This window comes from Cervus canadensis, chromosome 3 (assembly GCF_019320065.1).
Source record: "Cervus canadensis isolate Bull #8, Minnesota chromosome 3, ASM1932006v1, whole genome shotgun sequence".
Lineage (NCBI taxonomy): Eukaryota > Metazoa > Chordata > Mammalia > Artiodactyla > Cervidae > Cervus > Cervus canadensis.
The window spans coordinates 113,292,571-113,315,945 of NC_057388.1; the positions used below are offsets into that span (position 1 = coordinate 113,292,571).

At 51.7% G+C, this 23,375-nt stretch overlaps 1 protein-coding gene and 1 long non-coding RNA gene across 11 annotated transcripts in view; one reads left to right on the forward strand and one right to left on the reverse strand.

Annotated features, from left to right (window-relative positions):
* Window positions 1-9,896, reverse strand: part of WDR86 (WD repeat domain 86) — a 25,532-nt gene extending 15,636 nt beyond the window's left edge. For 2 of the 10 annotated variants that reach the window (XM_043464184.1, XM_043464180.1), the window contains exons 1-2: window positions 9,149-9,305; window positions 8,662-8,948 (exon numbers count right to left, since the gene is read on the reverse strand). In XM_043464184.1, coding sequence (XP_043320119.1) covers window positions 8,662-8,824 — 163 coding nt within the window. In that variant the 5' untranslated portion in view covers window positions 8,825-8,948; window positions 9,149-9,305. The other 8 variants (XM_043464181.1, XM_043464182.1, XM_043464187.1 and 5 more) reach the window with 8 other exon arrangements.
* LOC122438888 lies at window positions 9,519-12,789 on the forward strand. Its single transcript, XR_006268678.1, has 3 exons — window positions 9,519-9,647; window positions 10,599-10,648; window positions 12,322-12,789. It is a non-coding gene; the product is annotated as an uncharacterized LOC122438888 (long non-coding RNA).
* The last annotated feature ends 10,586 nt before the right edge of the window (window positions 12,790-23,375 follow it).

Sequence of the window (23,375 nt, forward strand, 5' to 3'; positions counted from 1 at the left end):
TATACATGGCTGAATCCCTCTGAGGTTCAAATGAAACTTTCACAACATGGTTTATTTATCAGCTATGCATGCGTGCTAACTCGCTGCAACCTTGTTTGACTCTTTGCGACCCCGTGGACTGTAGCCCACCAGGCTCCTCTGTCCATGGAATTCTCCAGGCCAGAACACTGAAGTGGGTAGTCCTTCCCTTCTCCAGGCGATCTTCCTGATTCAGGGGATGGAACCCAGGTCTCCCTCATTGCAGGCGGATTCTTTACCATCTGAGTCACCAGGGAAGCCCTTACTGGCTATCAGTTCAGTTCAGTTCAGTCGCTCAGTCGTATCCGACTCTTTGTGACCCCATGAACCGCAGCACGCCAGGCCTCCCTGTCCATCACCAACTCCTGGAGTCCACCTAAACTCATGTCCATTGAGTCGGTGATGCCATCCAACCATCTCATCCTCTGTCGTCTCCTTCTCCTCCTGCCCTCAGTCTTTCCCGATTGGCTATACCCCAATACAAAGTAAAAGTTTAAAAGAAGAAAAAAAGAAGTGTTTCCATCTCGAATATAACCACGTCCAACAGTAAACTGAAGCTGACTCTACTGGAGGAGAATTTAGAGACCAGAAAAATCAATGGAATCAAAGGAATGTGAGACCTCAGACCTATGTCACAGACAAGGCGAGTGATGAACTCAAAACAAGAACGATGTGAGGGGTGTATTTATGACATTAAAGATTTTGATCGGATTTTAAAAATTTCCTCTCAATGTCTGGTATCAATTAGACAAGGATTTAGAACCTCCTGAGCAGTTTCGAACTGATTCTCACTTTTTTTTTTTAGCCTGGGGTTCAAGCTTAGTTACTCTTGAAAGAACCCAACTTCCTGGGTTCTAAGAAAGATAATTTTTTTTTTAAGTAAGAAATAAACATTTTCTTGGATAGCATATCCCAGGCCTCTAGGAAATCAACGTTTGTGAATTAAGTAAACATGAGATTGTCTCCATCAAAGTGCATGGCAGTTTAAAAGTTGAGGGCAAAATGTGTTTGGCAAAACACAGCCCAGCTTTCTGCCAACCCCAGAATGTTTATATAATATTTGAGGATTGTCAACGCACTCTCCCCGAGACCAGATCTGCCGTCAGGAGGGGTTGGGAGCACTCTGCACTGAGACAGGGGTCCCCCAAAGCCCACCAAGGCTAGGAGAGTCTCCCCCAGGGACCACTCCCAGTCCAGACTAAGACTAAGGCACGCAGTCCAAAATCTAAGCTCCTTCCCTCCCGTCTCAGCAGCATCTGACAGCAGGAAAGCAGAGTGCAAGTGGACCCACCAACAGACCAAGGGAAGCACTGAAACCCCAAGGTTGGCACCTCAGCTCGATGGAACTGTAGTCATTGGCCAAGACTGTGAGAGGGTCTGCAAATCAGACCCTCTGATTTGCAGAAGTTGAAACAAGGATGGACACTTGACTGCAAATCAACAGAAGTACAAACAAAGGCTTGAAGAAACGAGCTAACAACGAAAAGAAGTTTTTCAGTGTGGAAAAGCTCATCTCTGAAGGTGGGCCAGGCTGACCCTCCACCCTCTCGGGGGCCTGGCCGGGCTGGCGGGGGTCCCTGCATTGGTCAAGGCTCTTCTATGCACACGCCCCTTCTCTGGCACCAGACGCCCATCTCACACCCAAGGGAGCCCTCCGGGCTTGGAGTCCTTGCTGTACTGGGGCCCTGAGGGCTGTGAGCAAGCCCCTGACTGTAACCCACAGACGAGAAGCCACAGAGCAACAACGGGACCCCATCACCCCAGCAGGGTCACCGAGGAAGCAGGCGGGAGGGGCCCTCGCGTCCCCGGGGACCACAGAGCCTCGGCCACGAGCTGTCGGAATTGTGCAGAATAAGCAAGAAAGCCAAACGAAAAATAAATATTTTTGAAGGGCTGCAGAATGCAGATAAAATGCGGTTATTTTGTTCAAGAGAATATGCTGAGGCTCAGGGTTTCCTGCCAAGGTAGTTGGCCCTCCCGGCCTCCCAGCTCACACACCCTTGGACTTGCTGGGGGTTCAGAGTCGAAGTAACCCCTCCGTGGGCAGGAGTGGCTCACCCTGCCAGAGGCCAGGGTCTGCAGGGGCAGAGGGGCCCGGGGTGGGCATGGCCCAGCTGAGTTCGCCTTCAGCTCAGCATGACAAGCTTTGCTGCCCTTGGAGTCTTCCGTCTGCGCCGTGGGGCCCCCTGCTCTTCTCCAGGCTGCTCTTTGCAGCCCCCCACCCCCGGGGGCTCCCTGACCCCCTGTGGGCTGCCTGTCCCCCTCTCTGGGGGTTTCCTATCCCTCCGCCCCCCGCTGCACTCAGGGCCCAGACAGTCGGGAACTCCTGGAGGGGCCTCTAGTTCAGGACGTGTCCCCCAAGGCCCGCAAACCAGGCTCACACCTCCCTGGATGAAGCCCCCTCCGTGGCCACGGCCGTTTCCGGGCCTTAGTGACCGCCCTCCGCCCCCTTCAGGCCTGGGGACTGTCAGCCCTGCTGAGACCCAGGTTCTGCAGTTTCCCACCCTCTGCCCACATTTTCCTAAGTCCCTTCATGAAACTCTCCATGAGTAACCATTTGGGAGGGCCACTGGTTTCCTGCTGCTGCCCGAGCACGGAGGCTCTGGCCAGAATGGACGGGGTCTGACAAAACCACGGGGGACCCCAACTGGGGCCACACGCCCCCCAGACTCCCACTCCCATGCTGGTCTCTGTTGCCACCTCAGGGCCCTACCTCAGTCCCAGCCTCTCTGGTCCCTCAACCTCGACCAAACTGCTGTCTGCCTCCATCCCATTCTCCTTGATCCGCTCCCATGGGGGAGCTCTCCTCCCGAGGACGGTGGTCTCCACAGGGCTGGAGAATGAATCACCAGTGTGGGCTTCCTTCCCATCTGTGCTGAAAACCCAGGGCTGCTTTTTTTACGGAACGCTTCCTGGCCAGGACAAAGCTACGAACGATTTTGTTTCTGTCTGAGCGTCTTCCCTGGGCTCCTACATGCCCTTTTAAAAACACATATGAGATGACTCAGCAATCCCACTTGTGGGTTTGCACCCAGAAGAAGGGAAAGCAGGGCCTGGGAGAGAGATTTGCACACCCAGGTTCACAGCAGCATCACTCACAAAGTCAGTGGAAGCAGCTCAAGTGTCCGTGGACGGATGAAGGATAAGGAAGACGAATTAGATCCACACGAGGGAAGAGGGTTTGGCTTTCAAAAGGAGGGACATTCTGCCCCGTGTCACAGCCTTGGGGACACTGAGTGGAGGGAAACGTGCCTGTCACAAACGACAAAGTAATATGTATAAAATAATATCATAAAAAGACAAATCCCACTTACACAGGGAACCCACGGGAGTCAGGTTCCCAGAGGAGAAGCAGAATGGTGGGAGCCAGGGGCTGGGAAGGGAGAAGGGGAGTTATTGTTCAGTGGGGACCATGAAAAAGTCCTGGAGGTGGTGGGGGTGATGGTTGCATGACATTTTTGAAGTTTAGTATCTCTGAACTGGACATTAAAGATGGTTAAGATGGCAAACTTTATGTTACGTGTTTTTTTTAATAACAATTAAAACTTGTCTCAGTTCCCGGCCCACCTGGGACGAGACGTGAACCCTGACTGGCCCAACTCACCGAGTTCCTGCTTGTCTGAAGTTCAAGGACATAGCCCCTCAGTTAAGCAATTTAATCTGCAAACTCCCCGGGTTGGGTCCGAGTCTCTGGCACCTTTGAATTCGACATAGGCACCCAGTGCGGTCAAACCGACAGGCAGGTGAGGGGACTCAGAGGGAGGAGCACAGAGGGCGGGTTAGCCTCAGTTTCCTCATCTGCAAAATGGGATGATACAGGGTTGTGAGAAGCAAATGCGGAAGAGCTTTGGAGCCAGCACAGTTCAGGGCCCAAGGGATGCTGCTTCTCATTTTGTGCATGAAGGTTAAGTCAGCAAATGCAAGGAGCTAGGAGCTCTATATTCACTGGCTTGGTGCCCACCACGACCCTCTGAGGTTAGGTAACTATTCTTATCATCCCCAATTCACAGATAAAGCAACTTAGGCTGGAGAAGTTATGTAACCGGATTCAAGCCCAAGCTGCCTGGCTCCAGAGCTCAGGCTCTGGACCGTCGATGGTCCTTTCTGCTCCCTGGTAGCAAGTAGGGGTCATCTAAATGGGCAGGCGGCCACCAGGCTTCCAGTAGATGGGAGTGTGCTGTTTGTCTATACGGAACAGAAAACAGTCACCACCCCCATCACGTGAGAAGGTGCTGTTAGAAGGCAGCTTGCAGGGGAACAGCCATCGAGGGCTGGAACCTCAGGCTGGGTCCCTTATTTAAGTGAGAACAGGGCAGGAAAGGAACCGCCCCTGGGGGAAACGCTGTTGGTCCCACTGATCCCGTGAAGTGCCCCAAAGAAGTAGGTACCCAAAGGCTAAAGAAGAAGAGGCAAAGGGGAAGAGTTACAGTAAAAACAATTCCTCCCTTTACAGAAGGCAATTAAACCTTCTCTCTCACTAGGAGCTCACCAATTGCATTTGAAAGCCAGTTCAGGGGTTCACAGTTTCTCGGGGGCAGAGCTGCTGCGGGAGGGAAGCTTGGGGGACTGATCTTGCAGCCTAGTCTCCAGGCGTCCCCATGGGTGACAGTGTGCCCACTGAGCCTCTGCCACCAGGTACTGCCCGGCCCTTCCTCTCTTCCCACCCCTTGGCACAGGCTCCCTAAACCCTGCAGGATTCACAGAACAGCCTCTGGCCCCCAATGGCTTCTGCCGCCATGAGCTTGTCTGCGGAAGGAAACACAAGGCAGGAGCTGCCAACCCAGGCTGCTCTGCCCAACAGACCCAGGAGGGTGCCCTAGCAGGCTGCCCCTTCTCTGCCTTCAGTGGGCCCAGGGCTGTGCAGGGAGCTGGTCCCCACCCCGATGCGGCAGCTTCCAGGACAGGAGTGGAAAGAGCCTGGATCGCTGACCAGCCGCGCGGCCCCGGGAGGGCACAGCTGTCCTACAGCTCTGTCCTGGCAAGAGTAGGGCCAAGGGCGAGAAGCCTCCCCATCCCGCCGTGTGGCCCTGGACAAGCTCTGCAACCACACTGTGCATCGAGGATATTGACAACAGCCCCTGCCTCGCGAGGTGAGTGTGCAGAAAACACAGAACGTGTAGCATGTTGGTAAATATCTGCACCTCCCGTCTGTCTCATCAACAAACTGGTGTCATCATGGCAGCCGTATTCACAACAGCCAAGACAAGGGCACAACCTAAGTGTCCATCGACAGATGAATGGGTGAAGGTGTGGTACATACATACAACGGAATATTACTCAGCCATAAAAAGAATGAAATTTAGGACTTCCCTGGAGGTCCAGTGGTTAAGACCCTGAACTTCCATTGCAGAGGGGGTGGATTCGATCCTGATAGGGGGGCTACCCTGGGCTTCCCTGGTGTCTCGGCTGGTAAAGAATCCGCCTGCAATGCGAGAGATCTGGGTTCAATCCCTGGGTTGGGAAGATCCCCTGGAGAAGGGAATGACTACCCACTCCAGTATTCTGGCCTGGAAAATTCCAAGTTCACGGAGTCGCAAAGAGTCGGACATGACTGAGCAACTTTCACTTTCACTTTCTTTCAAGAGAGTTAAGATCCCACATGCCACGGGGCACGGCCAAGAAATTTTTTTTAAAAAGAAGAATGAAAAAAAAAAAAAAGAAGAATGAAATAATGTCATTGGCAGCAGCATAGATGGACCTAGAGATTATCAGACTAAGCAAGCACAATATACAATCGCATATATGTGGAATCTAAAATACAACACAAATCAACATATCTATGAAACCAAAAACAGACTCACAGACATAGAGAACAAACTTGTGTTTGCCAAAGGGGAGAGCAGGTAGAGGAGCAAAGGAATGGAAGTTTGGGATTGGGGAGGCAAACTATTATATACAAGATGGCTAAACAACAAGGTCATGTTGTAGCACAGGAAACTACAGTCAACATTCTATGACAAGCTATAATGGAAAAGAAAATGAGAAGGAATATATTTAAGTCTATATATGTACTACAGAGTCAATTTACTGTACAGAAGAAATTAGCACAACATCGTAAACCAACTATGTTTCAATAAAAATTTTAAAAATTAATAAATGGAATTCCCTGGGGGTCCAGCAGTTGAGACGCCGAGCTTCTGCTGCCCAGGGTGTGGGTTCAGTCCCAGGTTGGGCAAGTAGGGTCCCATAAGCCTCGCCTCAAAGCCAATAAATAAAGAAATTGGTGTCAATTCTAACCACCTCACAATTGTGAGTGTTGATAACAGAAGAAAATATGTACTGAGAAGAGTGTTGATAAAATATAGGAAACTAAAATATCACAACATCTTATTAATACTTCACTGATCCAAAAAAAATCCTACAGTAGGGGGTGGAGCTGGCAAGTGCTTGCTTTCCATGGTGAGGGGTGGGCACAAGGATCATCACAAACTCAAAATGAGTCTCTTACAAGTGAAGCCAATGAGCGCAATTGTGGGAAAAGGAAAGTCCCCTCTGTCCCTGACAATTCTTGAAGTGCGAACCTTTATAACAGAAGACTCGATCGTGATGGAAAGGATCTTGGCAGCAGTCTTCTCATTTGACAGTGTTTTCCTGTCGAGTGGGATCCTCCAACTAGCCCCCAGTCGGAGAGTCCAGGTGACCTCATTAACAAGCAGTGCTGGTGTCCTGTGGGGATGAACCGCCGGGAGGGCCACTAAAGAGGGTGTGCGGGGGGCCCACCAGGACAGAGCTGGGTGAGGAGGGCAGGGCAGGGCTGGGCAAGGACGGTGGGCCCTGGAGGCAAAGCCCACGAGCCCAGAATCACTCTGGAAAGGATCGGAGCTTCCTGGAGCAGAGACTGGCCTATTACCTGAGCTCCTACAAGGGCTCCCCAGGCCAGCTGACCATCAGCGCCACCTTGCAGTGTGTTAGACATGCCAGTTCTGGGGCTTCCCTGGTGGCCCCAGCAGTAAGGAATCCACCGGTCAATGCAGGGGCCACGGCTTTGATCCCTGGTCCGGGAGGATCCCGCATGTCACAGGGCCACCACTGAAGCCCCTGTACTCTAGAGACCCTGCTCCCCAACAAGAGAAGCCGCAGCAGCACGAAGCCTGAGAACCACACCCGGAGAGTAGCCCCTGATCCCTGCAACTAGAGAAAAGCCGGCAAGGAGCAAGGAAGACCCGGGCTGAGTGTGCGCCAAGTTGCCTCAGTCGTATCTGACTCTCTTCGACCCCACTGACTGTAGCCCGCCAGGCCCTCTGTCCATGGGATTTCCCAGGCAAGAATACTGGAGTGGGGTGCCATTCCCTCCTCCAGGGGATCTTCCTGACCCAGGGACGGAATCCATGTCTTCTGCCTTGGCAGGTGGGTTCTTTACCACTAGAGCCACCTAGGAAGGCTAACACCATCAAAAAGAAAATAGAGAAATGCCAATTCTAGAGTCCCACCCCAAGGGCTCTGTGAAACCCAGACGTGGGAATCTGCGTTTCTGAAAGCCCTCCGGATAAAAGTATCACGCTTGGGAAACAATACCAACTGGATTTAAATTTTCTAACAGATCTATGTCTGGCCAAGTGTGTGACTGTCTGTGAGTGGTGGCCAACTCCCCACTATCCACACCGCCTCCCAAAGAGCAGGCAGCCCCAGACTGCACCCCTCCGGAGCTTTGAAACATTTACCCTCACTGCTCTTGTTTGAAACCAGCAGGGTCAGGAGCAGCCAGTCCTGAAGCTAATTTCCTCCCCGTGCCTACAGGAAGCGGGAGGCCAAGCGGGAGGTCGAGCAGGCCACCCAGGATTTGCTGATTGTGGTGGAAAAATCGGCGGTGACAAACAACTGCGCGCCGGCAGGCAGCCTGGTGCCTCTGCCAGGGGCTGCAGGGGCCACTCAGAGGGGAGGGGCCTGGCAGTCCGCGCTGCAGGCCTGTGACAAGTCCCTGGGGTGGGGGGACATCCACCCCCCCCTCCAGGAAGTACACAAATATAAATCGGTACGGGCGTACCCTCAGGGCTCTTTTATGAAGCAATGCTTAGGCCGATGTGTACCTCCTGCTGTTTCAGGGCCTGTCCAAATTGCTGATGAGACCAAGAAGCTAGAGAGAGCAGGGCCGGGCGGCCGAATGAGGGAGGGGGTTTTCGACTCTGACCCCCCTCCCCCCGCGGAGTGGGGCTGCGTAAACCGCCTGCATGCTACTTAATTAACTCCGTGCCTCAGTCTCCCTGTCTGCACAAATGGGTTAAGAGAACAACACCGTGCGAACAGCAGCCCCTCCGCCGCAGTGCCCAGGTCGCCGACCCAGCCCCTGTTGTATCCAAAGGCTCGGGGACAGGAAACGTCCGGCCACAGGTCGCAAGACCAGCGAGAGAGGAGGCAGGGCGACGCTCAGCTCAAGGGGCGGAGGTGCGGTTTCTTTCCGCTTGTCCCCACTGCGGTGATGGAAGTGGTTTCACCCACCTGCTGACTCGACACTGCGCCCCTCGGCTCGCTGGCCGGGATCGCGGCCTCTCTGCACGCCCACCCTAACCCCCCTCCCGGGGGGCTCTTCCACGAGGGTCCACGGTGGGCGCGCGCTGGACTTGGGGGAAGGGGTCTGCGGACAGGTCAGAGGCTGGCGAGCGGCAGACAGGAGGGCAGAGCTAGCGGTCGGCCGGGCGGGTCTACCTTGCAGGAGGGCGCAGCACGTGCCGTCCGCGGTGCTCCAGAGCCGGGCCGTGCCGTCCTCGCTGCCCGTCAGCAGGCGCTGTCCGTCGGGGCTCAGGCTGAGCCAGTTGATGCCCCCGCGGTGGTCGGCGCAGACCCTCAGGGCAGACCCTCCACCCCCCATCCCGCGGGTGGAGGGGGACCTCGGAGGAGGCTGCGCGCCGCTAGGGAGGGGCCCCTCGGTGTCTTCGCGGCGGTTCCCTGCGGCTGTGTCCCGAGGCCATCGCGGGGCCACCGGCTCCCGGCTCCTGCGGAGGCACCCGTCGCGGGTGAGGCGGGGGACCCTCGCTACCGTGCGCCCACCCGGCCTCCCGGCCCGCTGACCCTCCGGGGGCTGCGCCCCAGAGGGCGGGCCCCCTCGGGAGTCTCCGTAACGGGTGAAGCAGCCGCAGCCCCACCGGCGCGGAAAGACTCCCGCCCCGCGCCCCCCGGGGGAGACCGCACCCACCTGCGCACGGTTGTCTCAGGGAGCGCTGGAGAGCGCGGGGCGCCCGGGACCCGTGAACCCTGGGAGTGAAGCGTCCCGCGCGCCCTCCGCGGCCAGCGCCGCGCGCTCCGGGCGGCAGAGTGGCGAACAATACAGTCCAGCCAGGCTCCTCCTCAGAGACCACCCCTCAACCTGTCCCCTCCCACTTCTCGGGCCTGCCCTTCCGCAGCACCCACCCCGACCGCCGCTCCTGATCTCTCAGGACCGACCTTAGCCCGCGGTCCCCGCGCCCGCCCCCGGGGACGCTGCGGACCGCTCCGTGTGCGATCGTCCGGGCTGCCCGGCCCGCGCCTCGAGGCTCCCGCCCTCGCCGCCCTTGCTTGGACCAAAGGCCGGGACGACGAGAAGGGGGTGGACTGCAGGGTCAGGGTTGGGGAGACGCGCACGCGGGGAGCTCACTCAGGCCCGCGGCAAGTCGTTTCCCTCCAGGCTCCTCGAGGACCCTAAGGACCCTGCAGAGGTACTCTTGGGGGACCTGGGGTCCGTCCTCCTCGGAGAGCGCCCTTAGTCCGCCCTCGCTGGGGAATCGCGTGCAAACTCCGAATCCTAAGGAAGTCCCGCAAGGGGACGGGGAGTGTCCAGCGCTCCCAGGATCGATCGGCAGCCTCTGACGATCCCCCGAGGTCTCGGCCGGGATCCCCTGTCTCCGCGTCAACCCGGGCCAGCGCAGCCCCCTTCAGCGCCACTCTGCTGGTTCCCCTTAGGCAGTTCCGGCGCCTACTCCGCGGGGGGCGGGGAGGGTCACCCCCCTACTCGAATCCTCCAGGTCCTAGAGGTAGCAGGATTTCTCGAACTCTCCGGGTCCCTTTAGAGAATCTAGCCAGGAAAATTTCAGATCGGATTTGTGTTTGTGTGATTTGGGGGACGCGGGGCGGGGAGTGGGGTGCTTTTGAAAACCCAATACTCATCACAACCTCCCGACCTTCTTCCAATGATTCACCGTGTCCAGACTCCGAAAGAAAACCCCAGAATGGGATCCCATGGCGCACTGGGCCATTTATTCTCCGAGTGGTCAAAACCGGAGGAAACCCGTTCTTTCTTTCCCCAGATTTCTGAATCACCATGCAGCTCGGCTTAAGGAGACGGAGTTTACTTCCTAAGAGACAGGGGCTAGTGAAGGGTCTGGGAGGGGGCTTTGGAATGGGATTTGAAATTGTTGGAAAACTGATGGGGTGGGTTGAAAAGAGGAGGCAGGAGGCTGCTGGGCACCATCAGGAGAGAGGAAGGTGGAAAGGGCAAGGATGTTCCCAAGGTGGACTCTTCAGAAAGGAGATGCCCACCGGGAGGAGGGAAGGACTCTGGGGGTTCCTCACTGTGCAGAGAGACCCGGTAGAAGGTGACCAATGACACAGGTTCAGAGATGCTTCTACCAGCTGCTCACGAGTTCACTCTGGGACCCGTGTCCTTCCAGGGGCCATTGCAACATGCAGACTCCAAGACTAATGGCATCTGGCTGTACAGGTATGGCCTACCGGTGAGGCTGGGGAGAGAGGGCAGGAGTCATGGGCATGCCTGGGAGCTGCAGCCCTTGGGGAAGATGAGGTGAAGAACAAGAAGACAGAGATTTCCCTGGCGGTCTAGTGGTTGAGACTCCACACTCCCAATGCCGGGCGCCCCAGCACTGGAAGGACTGATGCTGAAGCTGAAGCTCCAATACTCTGGCCACCTGATGTGAAGAACTGACTCACTGGGAAAGACCCTGATGCTGGGAAAGATTGAAGGCAGGAGAAGGAGGAGGTGACAGAGGATAAGATGGTTGGATAGCATCACTGACCCAATGGACTTGAGTTTGAACAAACTTCAGGAGATGATGAAAGACAGGGGAGACTGGCGTGCTGTAGTTCATGAGGTTGCAAAGAGTTGGACACAACTTAGTGACTGAACAACAGCAGCAGAGAACCAGATCCCACATGCCTCAACAAAGATCCTGAGGGCTGCAATCAGACCAGGCACAGCCAAAGCAAAATAAATAAAGAGTAAGAAGACAAAGGAAAAGAGTCAGGGGAGACCCAAATGGTCTGCAGAGGCATCTGTTCTCTTGGACACCGGAGGAGGGGGTGTTCAAGAAGTGGGGAGGTCCAAGGCAGTGTGAGATGACCACAGCCACACCCTCAAGGAGCCCGTCTACTAGGGTTTGAGAAAAGTTCAACTATCAGGGGGCCACATAATATTAGTGAGCAAGGTGGGAGGCATAGTTTCAGTTCCTCAGCCACCACCAACACAAACCTGCCCCCCCGCCAGCTCCCAGTACACAGAGCCCATTCATAAGGGCTGACAATGTCAACGAAACGTCCACTGGCCAAGGTCCAGTACTGCTCACCTCCACTATCTTCTTCTGTCCAAGCTGAGGCAGTTTTTGTTCTTCTTGCCCTTTTCCTTTATTTCTCTTCCCCCAGTGTTGGTTTGGCACGAAGTGGTGCCTCCGGTGGGGGGGGGGGGGCAGGGGCGGGTAAGTGAGCCTGTCTACTTCCTTATGGGTGTGGGGAGACCATGTGTGTGAGATGGGGTGGGGTGTCTGGGTGTGTGCACATGCAGTAAAGAGGCTGTCCTGAGTCGGCTTCTCTTCCCAGGTCAAGCATTACCAACTCTGCTTTGGTGAACTTTGCCCAAATCTAATAGGAGTGCGAGAAGGTGGCAAAGTTGGGAAACAACGCCTTCAGTTCAGTTCAGTTGCTCAGTGGTGTCCGACTCTTTGCAACCCCATGGACTGCAACACGCCAGGCTTCCCTGTCCATCGCCAACTCCCAGAGTTTACCCAAACTCAAATCCATTGAGTTGATGATGCCATCCAACCACCTCATCCTCTGTTGTCCCCGTCTCCTCCTGCCTTCAATCTTTCCCAGCATCAGGGTCTTTTCCAATGAGTCAGTTCTTCGCATCAGGTGGCCAAAGTATTGGAGACTTCAGCATTAACCCTTCCAATGAATATTCAAGTGTTGATTTCCTTTAGGATGGACTAGTTTGATCTCCTTGCAGTCCAAGGGACTCTCAAGAGCCTTCTCCAGCACTACAGTTCTAAAGTATCAATTCTTTGGTGCTCAGCCTTTATAGTCCAACTCTCACATCCATACATGTCTACTGGAAAAACCAATGCCTAATTCCCCTGAAACATCATGTCCTTAACTGTCTTCCAGAGACCCCTCTGAGGACCCAGAGCCCTGATGGAAGAAACAGGACGATTTCCTGAAGATTGGCAGGGCACTCCTGGCACTAAGAACAATGGAGGAGGCCACTCTGTGCTGGGGGTGTTCAGATACATGCCACACAAAGAGCCACAATCCCACCTGTGAGAAATAATGACTTCAGGGGCCTCTGCGGGCATCAGGAAAGGCAGATGGGCACTGGGTTTGGATACAGGGTGGTGAAAAAGTGTGTGAAGAGTGGTGACAGTTGCATGACAATGTGAAGGTACTTTGAACAATTTAAAGTAGTCACAATGGTAACTTTCATTGCGGGTATTTTACCATACGAAAACACAAAACATACTGTATCATTGAAAAAAAAAAAGAAGAGGCTTTTGTGAAGCCTCAGTATTACTATTATAATTAATGTTAGCCAGAGAATTAAAATTATTTGGAGAATAAAACATGGCCACAAACACTTGCATTGCGTGCTCTGTTGTATCTGACTCTTTGCAACCCTATGGACTGTAGTCCGCTGGGCTCCTCCGTCCATGGGATTTTCCAGGCAAGAATGCTGGAGTGGGTTGCCCTTTCCTCCTCCAGGCGATGTTCCTGGATCAGGGATCAAATCTGCGTGTCCTGGGTAGGTGGATTCTCTACCTCTGAATCACCTGGGAAGCCCAAACACCCTCAGAATGCCGTATATACATGTGTCCTAAGCTGGGAGTGTTGCCAGAGTCCAGAGAAGGATGGGACCAGCAAGAGACAGCAGAGAGTCCCTAGTCTCTGGACAAGGGGTGCTGAGCTGGACCACCGGACTCCAATCCCCACCCCCATCACTCCCAGGGCGACATGCATCCAATCTGTTCCAAGAGGTCACTGTCCCTTCCAGAAAGGGTCAAGATTTTAAAAGAAGCAGGCCTAGAAGCCCGAAAAAAAAAAGCCCGATTTTCTCACGCCAAGAAAATCTCCTTTGTACAAGGCCACTCTTGGCCACAGCTTCTAACTGCTGGCCTGAGAAGTCAGGAGTCAGGCCTTCTGGGTAAGAGAGCTGCCACTCAGAGACGGGCCCCGAGGGAGGTTCAGAGACCCGACAAACACAGGGCTCTCTAAGCTCACTCCACATCCGGTACTGGAATGTTTGGTTCTTTCCTGGGTGTCTCACCAGGACTGTGTTAGCAAAGACATGCCTATGCTGAAGTTTTAAAGCCAGCTGGAAGACATCCCAGCCCTCCAAATTTCACTTTATCTCCCCCACAGACTATTCCTGGCAGCTTCAGAGAAATATCAGGGGCTAACAAGACAAAGGGAAGACAGTTTTTAAAGAGTTTTCAGAATTCACTAGCTTTGACTTCAAGTCTGGCTGACACAGAGTAACAGGGATGGAGTTTAGTCTCCCGCCTGCTACCTGGAACAACGAGCAGCAGTGCGTGCATGCATGCGTGCTACATCATGTTCGACTCTTCATGGCCCCATGGACTGTGGCCCTCCAGGCTCCTCTGACCATGGGATTTTCCAGGCAAGAATACTGGGGTGGATTGCCATTTTCTCCTCTAAGGGATCTTCTAGACCCAGGGATCGAACCCACCTCTCCTGTGTCTCCTGTACCTCCTGTGTTGGCAAGCGGATTCTTTACCACTGTGTTACCTGGGAAGCCCAAAACAACCAAAAACCAAACATCAAACAGTTTGCAAGACACTGGGCACCTGGCAATAAAGGATAGTAATTCCTGAGAGACAGGGACAGATGAGGGGAGTTCTGCGAGAGGACCACTTACTGCTCTGGGAGAATTTCCAGACCTCAGAACAGGAAAGGGGGAGCTTGGACTGAGCCCAGTGGACTCCCTGAGTTTCAGAAACAGCTGAGCGTCCAGGATGAATGAAGTGCTTAGAGCTGACTGGATAGAGTCCCAGAGAGCAGAGACCCCTGGATATCTACGAAAGGCCCCTCTTCCATCCCCAACTGGAGACAGAGCCACTCAGGCATGGGAGGTAACTACTCAAGGCAGGAAAGGGGTTGTACCCAACCCACACCCCACGGGGCTGAGTGGTGCAACAAGGACATGAAAACAGTTATTGCAACTGTGTTCCAGGTTTTCAAAAGGTGATGTAGAAGCACGGTGTCCCAACTGTACATCTAGAGACAAAAGCAATGTCTGAAATTAAACAACAGCAACATTGGATGGAGTTAACAACAGAGTAGGCATTTCAGAATAAACTATTAGCAGACTTGAAGATGTAGCCATGGAAACTATCCAAAACAAAAAGCAGAGAAAAAGAATTCAAAAAATGGAAAAATCATCAATAATCTGTAGGACAACTTTAGGCAGCCTTATATATTGGTCCCTGGGTCAGGAAGATCCCCTGGAGAAGAAAATGGCAACCTACTACAGTACTCTTGCCTAGAGAATCCCATGGATGGTGGAGCTTGGCGGGCTACAGTCCATGGGGTCACAAAGAGTCAAATACGAATTAAGGACTGACCAACAACAGCAAGGAGCCCTTGAAGAAGAGGGAAGAAGGGAGGAGAAAAAATATTTGAAGAAATAATGGCTGCACATTTCCAAATTTGATGAGAATTACAAATCCACAGATCCAAGAAACTCACCAAATTCCATACATAAGAAACGCAAAAGACACAAGCTCCACCAAGAATAAAATATCATCTGAATAGCGTGTGTCTATTTTAAAAACGGAATTTGTAGTTAAAACCTTTCCTCAAAGAAAACTTGAGGTCCAGATGGCTTCACTGGGAAATTGTTCCAAGTATTTAAGGAAGAAAAGACCAATTGTCTACAAATGCTTCTAGAAAATTGAAGAGGAAGGGGTACTTATCAGTTCATTCTGTGAGGCTAGTATTACTCTGATATCAAAATCAAAGACATTGTAAGAAAATAAAATTACATATCAGTAGTCATCATGAGCATAGATGCAAAAGTTCTACAATAAACTTTAGCAATATATAAAAAACCATACAACATTCAGAGCAAGTGAGATTTACTCCAGGAATTCAATGTTGACTTAACATTCAGTCTTGAGAGTCCTTTGGACAGCAAGGAGATCAAACCAGTCCATCCTAAAGGAAATCAGTCCTGAATATTCATTGGAAGGACTGATGCTGCAGCTCCAATACTTTGGCCACCTGATGAAAAGAACTGATTCATTGGAAAAGACCATGATGCTGGGAAACATTGAAGGCAGGAGAAGAAGGGGGTGACAGAGGATGAGATGGTTGGATGGCATGACAGACTCGATGGACATGAGTTTGAGTAAACTCCGGGAGTTGGTGATGGACAGGGAAGCCTGGCATGCTGCAGTCCGTGGGTCAAAAAGAGTCAGACACGACTGAGCGACTGAACTGAACTGAACTGATGGCATATGGATGGGCTTCCTGCTGGCTCAGATGGTAAAGAATCTGCCTGCAATCCAGGAGACCTGGGTTCAGTCCCTGGGTCGGGAAGATCCCCTGGAGAAGGGCATAGCAACCCACTCCAGTATTCTTGCCTGGAGAATTCCATGGACAGAGGAACCTGACTGTTATACCCGATGTCCAAATCCCCGAACAGGAAGAGAGAAGGCTTCCAAGACAATGCAATTCGCAAAAACGGAAGTTCATTACTGACTCGAGCCAGGGCCTCTGCCGCAACCAACGCAGTGGTGCAGGGTCAGAGAGCCCCGAGCCCAAGCTGTTACACAAATTTATAGGGTGAGCACACGCCGTTGGTAGTTGGTTTAAGCAGATTGGTTACAAGTTTGCAAAGCAATTTCATTGGTCAAAACTTTCGCGCTCGCGGGACTTTCCCAGGGGTTTCTGCCCTGTTCCTAATTTCCTAATTGGCAAACAGCGGTCAGTGTTAAGCGAAAGCTAATTGGTTGTATCCAGGTGGCCTGATAATCTTACCACCCAGAAGTAGGAAGGCCTACTCCTAATCTAAGCTGCCTGCCATGGCGTTACTTCTGCTTGCCTCACACTGACAGACTACAGTTCATGGGGTCACAAAGAGTCAGACATGACTGAGCAACTAACATTTACGGCACAAGGACAGACATACAGACCAATGAAATAGAATTGAGAGACCAGAAATAAATTTATACAAGTATGGTCAATTCATTTTCAACAGGGTCGAAATTCAATTTCAAGTCTTGAGAGAAATTCAATTCAATGAGAGAAAGAGCAATCCTTTTAAAAAATGGTGCCAGGACAAATAGAGGTATGCATGCATGCTAAGTCACTTCAGTCATGTCCAACTCTGTGACCCTATGGACTATAGCCCACCAGGCTCCTCTGATCATGGAGATTTGCCAGGCAAGGATACTGGAGTGGGTTGCCATGTCCTTCTCTGGGGGAATCTTCCCAACCGAGGGATCAAACGCACATCTCTTAAGTCTCCTGCCACAGCAGGGGGGTTCCTTACCACTAGCGCCACCTGGGAAGCCCAGGACAACTAGACAGCCACACACAAAAGAATGAATTTGGACCTCCTACCTCACACTATATACAAAAATTAATTCAAAATGGATCAAAGGCCTAAAACATAAGAGATAAAACTATAAAACTCTTAGAAGAAAACATTGGTGTAAATTTCCATGACCTTGGATTTGGGAATAATGTCTTAGACATGACATTGAAAATGTAAGCAAACATTTTTTTTTAATTGGACTTCATCAAAATTTAGAACTTCTGTGCTTCAAAATATATTGGAGAAGGCAATAGTAACCCACTCCAGTATTCTTGCCTGGAGAATCCCAGGGACGGGGGAGCCTGGTGGGCTGCCGTCTATGGGGTTGCACAGGGTCGGACGCGACTGAAGCGACTTGGCTGCAGTAGCAGCAGCAGCTTCAAAATATACTATCACGAAAGTGAGAAATCAGTCCATAGAATGGGAGAAAATATTTGCAAATCATATCTCTGATAAGGGTTTCATATTCAGAATATACTTTTTAAAAAATCTTGCAACTCAACAATAAAAATACAAATAATCCAACTTAAAAATGAGGAAAGGATTTGAACAACATTTCTCCAAAGAAGAGTACCAATAAACACATGAAAAGATGCTCAACATCACGAGTCATTAGAGAAATGAAAATTAAAGCCACAATGAGATGCCACTGCACACATAGAATCGTTAAAATGAACAAGCCTATTCATACCAAGAATTCTTGTTGGCCAGAATATGAACTTTCATGCACAGGCACACTTTGTTCTATTGCCCTTCACTGCACTTTGAAGATACTGCTTTTCACAAACTTAAAAGTTTCAAGGCAACCCTGTGTCAGGCAAGTCTATCGGCTCCCTTTTCCCAACAGCAGCTGCTCACTTTATGTCTTTGTGTCATATTTTGGTAATTCTTAAAATATTTCCTTTTTTTTTTCATTGTTATCCTACACTAAGCCCCCTACCTACAAATGAGTTCCATTCCGAGAGCATGTTTGTGAGTTCGGTTTGTTCCTAAGTCCAGCAAAGTGAGCCTAGGTACCCAACTAACACAGTCAGCTATACGGTGCTGACGATAAGAGGTCTATAATACTTTACACACAAATAACACTTTAAAAAGACAAAAACACACAAAAGAAGAAAACTGTTTTTAATCTTACTGGTCAGTGCCCTGAAAAGTACAGTAGTCCAGGACAGCAGCTGGCATACGGGGGCTGGCACCGCGTGAACAGGCAAGAAGAGTGACTGACGGGAGAAGGAGGGGAGCTGGGAGTTGGCAGAGCTGAAGGATCGTCTGCAACAGGAGACGGAGGGCAAGCTGCAAAGTCACTCACACCTGACATCAATGCCACAGGCTCTTGCTGGATCCAAAGCTATCGACCCTCTTGAAACAAAGATCCGCTGATGGCTGGGTAGTAGCTCTTTTCTTCCCATCATCGACAACACAGTAGCACTGGACTGCTTTCTGCATGGCTGCGGCAATCCTCGTGTAGTTCTGCACCTCAAAACCTAACAGCGCCTCCTCGAAGAAAGAAAACCTCCCTGCCATCTCCGGCGTTGTGAACCTCTTGCCTCTTTTCGTCCTTTCCCTGGACCTCCAATTCCATCAGGTCTTCGTTCATAAGCTCCACATTCACATCTTCTAAAATTCACAACTTGAAGATTCGTAGGTAGGGCACATTGTATTTATTACGCTGATTTGTGATAAGTGACCTTTGATGTTATTAGGAGGTCTTGCTGAAGGCTCAGATGGTTGTTAGCACTTTTCAGCAATAAAGTATATTTAAGCATTTTAAAATTAAGGTGTGTACTTTTTAAAAGGGTCTTCCCACGTAGCTCAGTCGGTAAAGAGCCTGGGTCCGGAAGATCCCTCGGAGAAAGAAATGGCAACCCACTCCAGTATTCTTGCCTGGAGAATTCCATGGAAAGAGGAGCCTGGTGGGCTACCGTCCATGGTGTCACAAGAGTCGGACACAACTTAGGACTAATCCACCACCACTTTTTAAAAACATAATGCTGTTGCACACAGGACACTATGGTATAAACATAACTTTTACGTGTAGTGGGAGAACCCCACATTTGTGTGACGTGTTGTATTGACATAGTCACTTTATTGCTGTGCTCTGGAGCTGAACCCGTATCTCAGAGGCATGCCTGCACATCTGATAAGAATATAAAACAGTACAATCACTTTGGAAAACAGTTTGGCAATTTCCTAGAGAGTAAAACATACACCTACCACATGACTCATCCATTCTCCTTTACCCAGGAGGATGAAAGCATCCGTCCATATGAAGACTTACACGTGAATTTTCATAGCAGCTTTATTTGCAGTTTTCACAAACTGGAAACACCCGAATTGTCCGAGTTTAGCTGAGCAAATGCTGCCTCAGCATCCACTCTGTTGGTGGGGGAGCAGGGGGTAGGGGGCGGTGGGCCTGCAGGGCCCACCTATTCCTATTGTTATTGTTAGGAACTGGGCTCACCTATTCCTATTGTTCCAAGGGGTCCATCTCTCCTTCCTTCAGGGCCCTGGTCTGATCCTTTCTACCCTCTCTGGCCCCCAGCACAGGGTCCCTCCCATTATGTAACAATTAAACATCTCACAATTCTTCTTCAAGTGGAATCACTAGGCTTCTGTTTGCTGTTAAGCGAGGAAGGAGGGTGGAGGGGACGGGGGGTGGGGTAGGGGTGGGGGTGGGCAGAGAGTCTTTCCCTACATTCCAGATTTCAGCCTCAGGGAGAAATATCTGACACACACACCTTCCTAAGCGTCCTCATTTTTCCCAGTGCAGGTGGCAGCCATCTCTGGTTTCAGGCCAACTCTGCCAACTCCTTGCAAGTATTAATAGTTACCTGAAACTAACACATCACTCACACTCTTCACCAGCATCTTGTCTGCAACAGATTATCAAGAGATAAAGCCAGGTCTCTGTATTCACCGGCCAATATGAAAGTGACCATTGCCAAGGGTAGAAGCTTTCTTACAGATTTTACACACACACACGCATGCACACACACACACACACCCATAGCATGAAACAAAAATTCCTATGTTTTGGAATTTTTATATGATTTCACTGTAATCAAGTGGCAATCTCGAGGCAGGTACAATTATACTTCCCTGGTGGCTCAGATGGTAAAGAATCTGCCGGCAATGCAGGCGACCCCGCTTGGATCCCTGGGTTTTGAAGATCCCCTGGAGAAAGGCATGGCAACCCACTCCAGTAATCTTGCCTGGAGAACCTCATGGACAGAGGAGCCTGGCAGGCTACAGTCCATGGGGTGGCAAAGAGTCAGACACAACTGAGAGACTAACACTTTTTCACTTCAATAACTTTTGGCTTCCATAACAACAACTCAAGGTAAGTATTATCTTCCCGGTTTTACTGATGAGGAAACTGGGGCCTCGAGCGGTTAAGCAAAGTGGCTCAGCTAGTGAGTGGAGAGATCTGAGATTCCAGCTCTGTTCACGCCAAGTCTAAGGACTTGTCTGTCAAATGACAGAGAGTCAGTGGCTTGAAAGGAGTAAGCCCACCTCTGTGCCAATGCACAGGAGGCTCATGGGTCAACCTTCCTGTCCAGTCCCACGGAATTTCCCCAGAGAGACCCTGGGTGGAGATCTAGCAAGAGTGCCTTTGCCTGAATATTCAGAAGAGGGTCCGTTGATGCCGCTGGCCCAGAATTTCTCTGGGGATGAGACAAGCAAGCCGACAGCCACCCTCGGGGCAGAGACCTCAGAGCCTCTGCACGCCGGCGCCTCTTCTCTTCTGCCTCATCTGCCACAGCGAGGAACCCTGGTTAGAGAGCGTGCATGCATGTGTGTCTGTGTGTGACTTGGAGGGACAATGGGGGAGCCTGGTTTAGCAACATCTGTTTTCACTCATTCCAGAAGATTTCTAGCTGCCCACAAAACCATGTATTTGCTTGTTCTCCATGTGGATTCTGAAGCCAAGGGTAATTCGTACCGGAGCTGCTAATCCTACAAACAGTATTTACATGAATTTCAGGTCCTTTCAGGTGGAGGCCAGGTCCAGGGGACCGCTAACTCCACACCTGCCTTTATTTTCCTGGGAGCAGAAAGGAGGGGTCGACTGGGAGGGGGAGGTCGGCATTCTTCGGCTGCTGCAAAAGAAACTGAGTTTCGTGGGTTTAAGCAAGAAAGGGGGATTTACTGGAAGGAGAGCAAGTGAAAGAGAGATGAACACCCAGGTTAAAGAAGGTCAAGCACTCGGGAAAAGCCGGCTTCTTGGCAGCCAGGACTTGAGGAATGCATGTCTGGATGAGGCTGTGAGTGCACTTGGCTCCGGCCTCCTCCTCTCCCGGGGTGACTTGGCACCAGAAATCATTCCCAAGAAGAGACAGTCCAATCCCCACCTTGAGTTTCACTTGGTTGGGAGCAGTACCCTGTGACTGCCGCCTCATTGGACCCACAGCAACTGTCACGGACCCAAGTCGCTCACTGCCCCCAACCCGTGGCTGCCCAGGGCTCACACACAAACACCCTTGTCTCCGTGGTCGCTGAGGAGAAAGGCCCCAGGGACCACCCCGTGGGTACCACCTGAGCGCTGCCCCACTCCCAACAGGGGGACAATCCAACTGACACCCCACCCGCCCCGCCAGTGTACCATGCCCGAAGTGGTGTGATAGGGCGGCTGGCCTCTGAGTCCAAGAGCGTGACTCATGTTCACTCCCCATCAAGATACCGTCTGAATATTCCATAACCTATGAACTAAGTGATAAATCAGACACCAAAATCCTATACTACTTACGAAACGAAGAATATTTTTAAGGTATGCTTATCTCAGTCGAAGAATTAATGCTTTTGAACTGTGGTATTGGAGAAGACTCTTGAGAGTCCTTTGGATAGCAAGGAGATCCAACCAGTCCATCCTAAAGGAAATCAGTCCTGAATATTCATTAGAAGGACTGATGCTGAAGCTGAAACTCCAATACTTTGGCTATCTGATGTGAAGAACTGACTCATTTGAAAAGCCCCTGAGCTGGAAAAGATCGAGGTTGGGAGGAGAAGGGTACGACAGAGGATGAGATGGTTGGATGGCATCACTGACTCAATGGACATGAGTTTGAGCAAACTGGGAGATAGTGGAGGACAGAGGAGCCTGGTGTCCTGCAGTTCTTGAGTCGGAAAGAGTCCGACACGACTAACAGCTGAACAACAAGGATGGCCAGGCCCTGCTTCAGTGGCCCAGATTCTCATAGAATTTGCTAAAAGTTCCTATGTAAACAAGTGATGTTAAATCTTCTCCCCCCATGGAAAGCTTACTTTGGCGTAATGCCACTGGCCTAACCCTGTGGGATGTGATTAGCAAAGAATCCAAAGAAACTTGCTCTTTTCTTTGTGGGGGGGATCTGTTGAAAAGGCAGCCTGTGATGTTCAGCACGGGTCCTGAGGACCCAGTGGGAAGAAATTCCTCTCTGGCCCGAGTCCCAGGCATCACTGAGCTCCTCCTGGGAAATGGGTTTATCTTTCAGACTCAGCATCACAGGACGCATTTCCGTTCTCACTCGGGCAGAACTTGCTGCACAGAATACTGTGGACGCTCACCTGACCCTGGCCTCACCACTGTCTTACCTTTTCCAAAAGCCCAAAGATGCCTTCACATTCCTTTCCCATCTCGTTTTTTTTTCAGTAAAATGGTCGCTCTCCCAGGCACTGGTAGCCTGGGGGCTGGCCGCCTGGCCAGGAGCAGGGTTCTCATCTCCCGCTCAGCCAGCTCCCCGTGACCCGCCCTGACCAAGGGGCTGTTCTCAGCGTCCAGCAAAGCCTGCTCCAAACCCACAGGCCCGTCCAGGGCAGCCACCGCCCGGCCCCCCTCGGTAAGGCCAGGCCGAGGCTCCACGTCTGTCCGCTCTACTCTTCGGATGTTTTCAATCACTGATTCCAAAGAGTAGGGCTTTCAGCCGCAGTCAGCAGGGAGGCCAGGAGCCTGTTTACACAAAGCTCGTTTTACAGGTCTGGGCTTGCAGGCCTCAGCGCACTCACTCCCTCTGGGGTCATGGGGCTCCGCAGATGGGGGTGGCCGGGCAGGGACAGGACTCAGGCAGTGGGGGTTCAGCCCAGGCCCTCACCCCGGCCGTCCCCTTCCGCACTTCCGGTTCTGTCAGTAGCCGCCGCCGGGTACTGGGTGTGTGTGGGGGGCGGGGGTGGGGGGGTTCAGCCCAGGCCCTCACCCCGGCCGTCCCCTTCCGCACTTCCGGTTCCGTGGTGTGTGTTGGAGGGGGACCGGGAGACCGACTGAGAGACTCCTCAGGTGCCAGGAGGGGTGGGCAGGTGGAACCATGGCGTCCGCCAAAATCCGGGAGTCTCTTCTATGTGCAGATTACCTCCCGACAGCCCCCAGCGCCCCCAGAACGAGAAAGACCGTGTGTCTTCATTGGGGTAACACGTTAAGGACAGAAGACTCACCCCTCTGAACCGTTTTCCAGTGCCCCGGGCATTAAACACCTTGACGTTTTTCGGGGGGCAACCATCACCACCACCACCATCCAGAACCTTCTCATCTTCCCAAACAGAAACTGAGGAACTACATTTTTTGTTTTTTGAGCTACATATTTAAATCCTCTCATTCAACAGGTTTTTTTTTTTTAAATTATAAATCTCTGTGCTT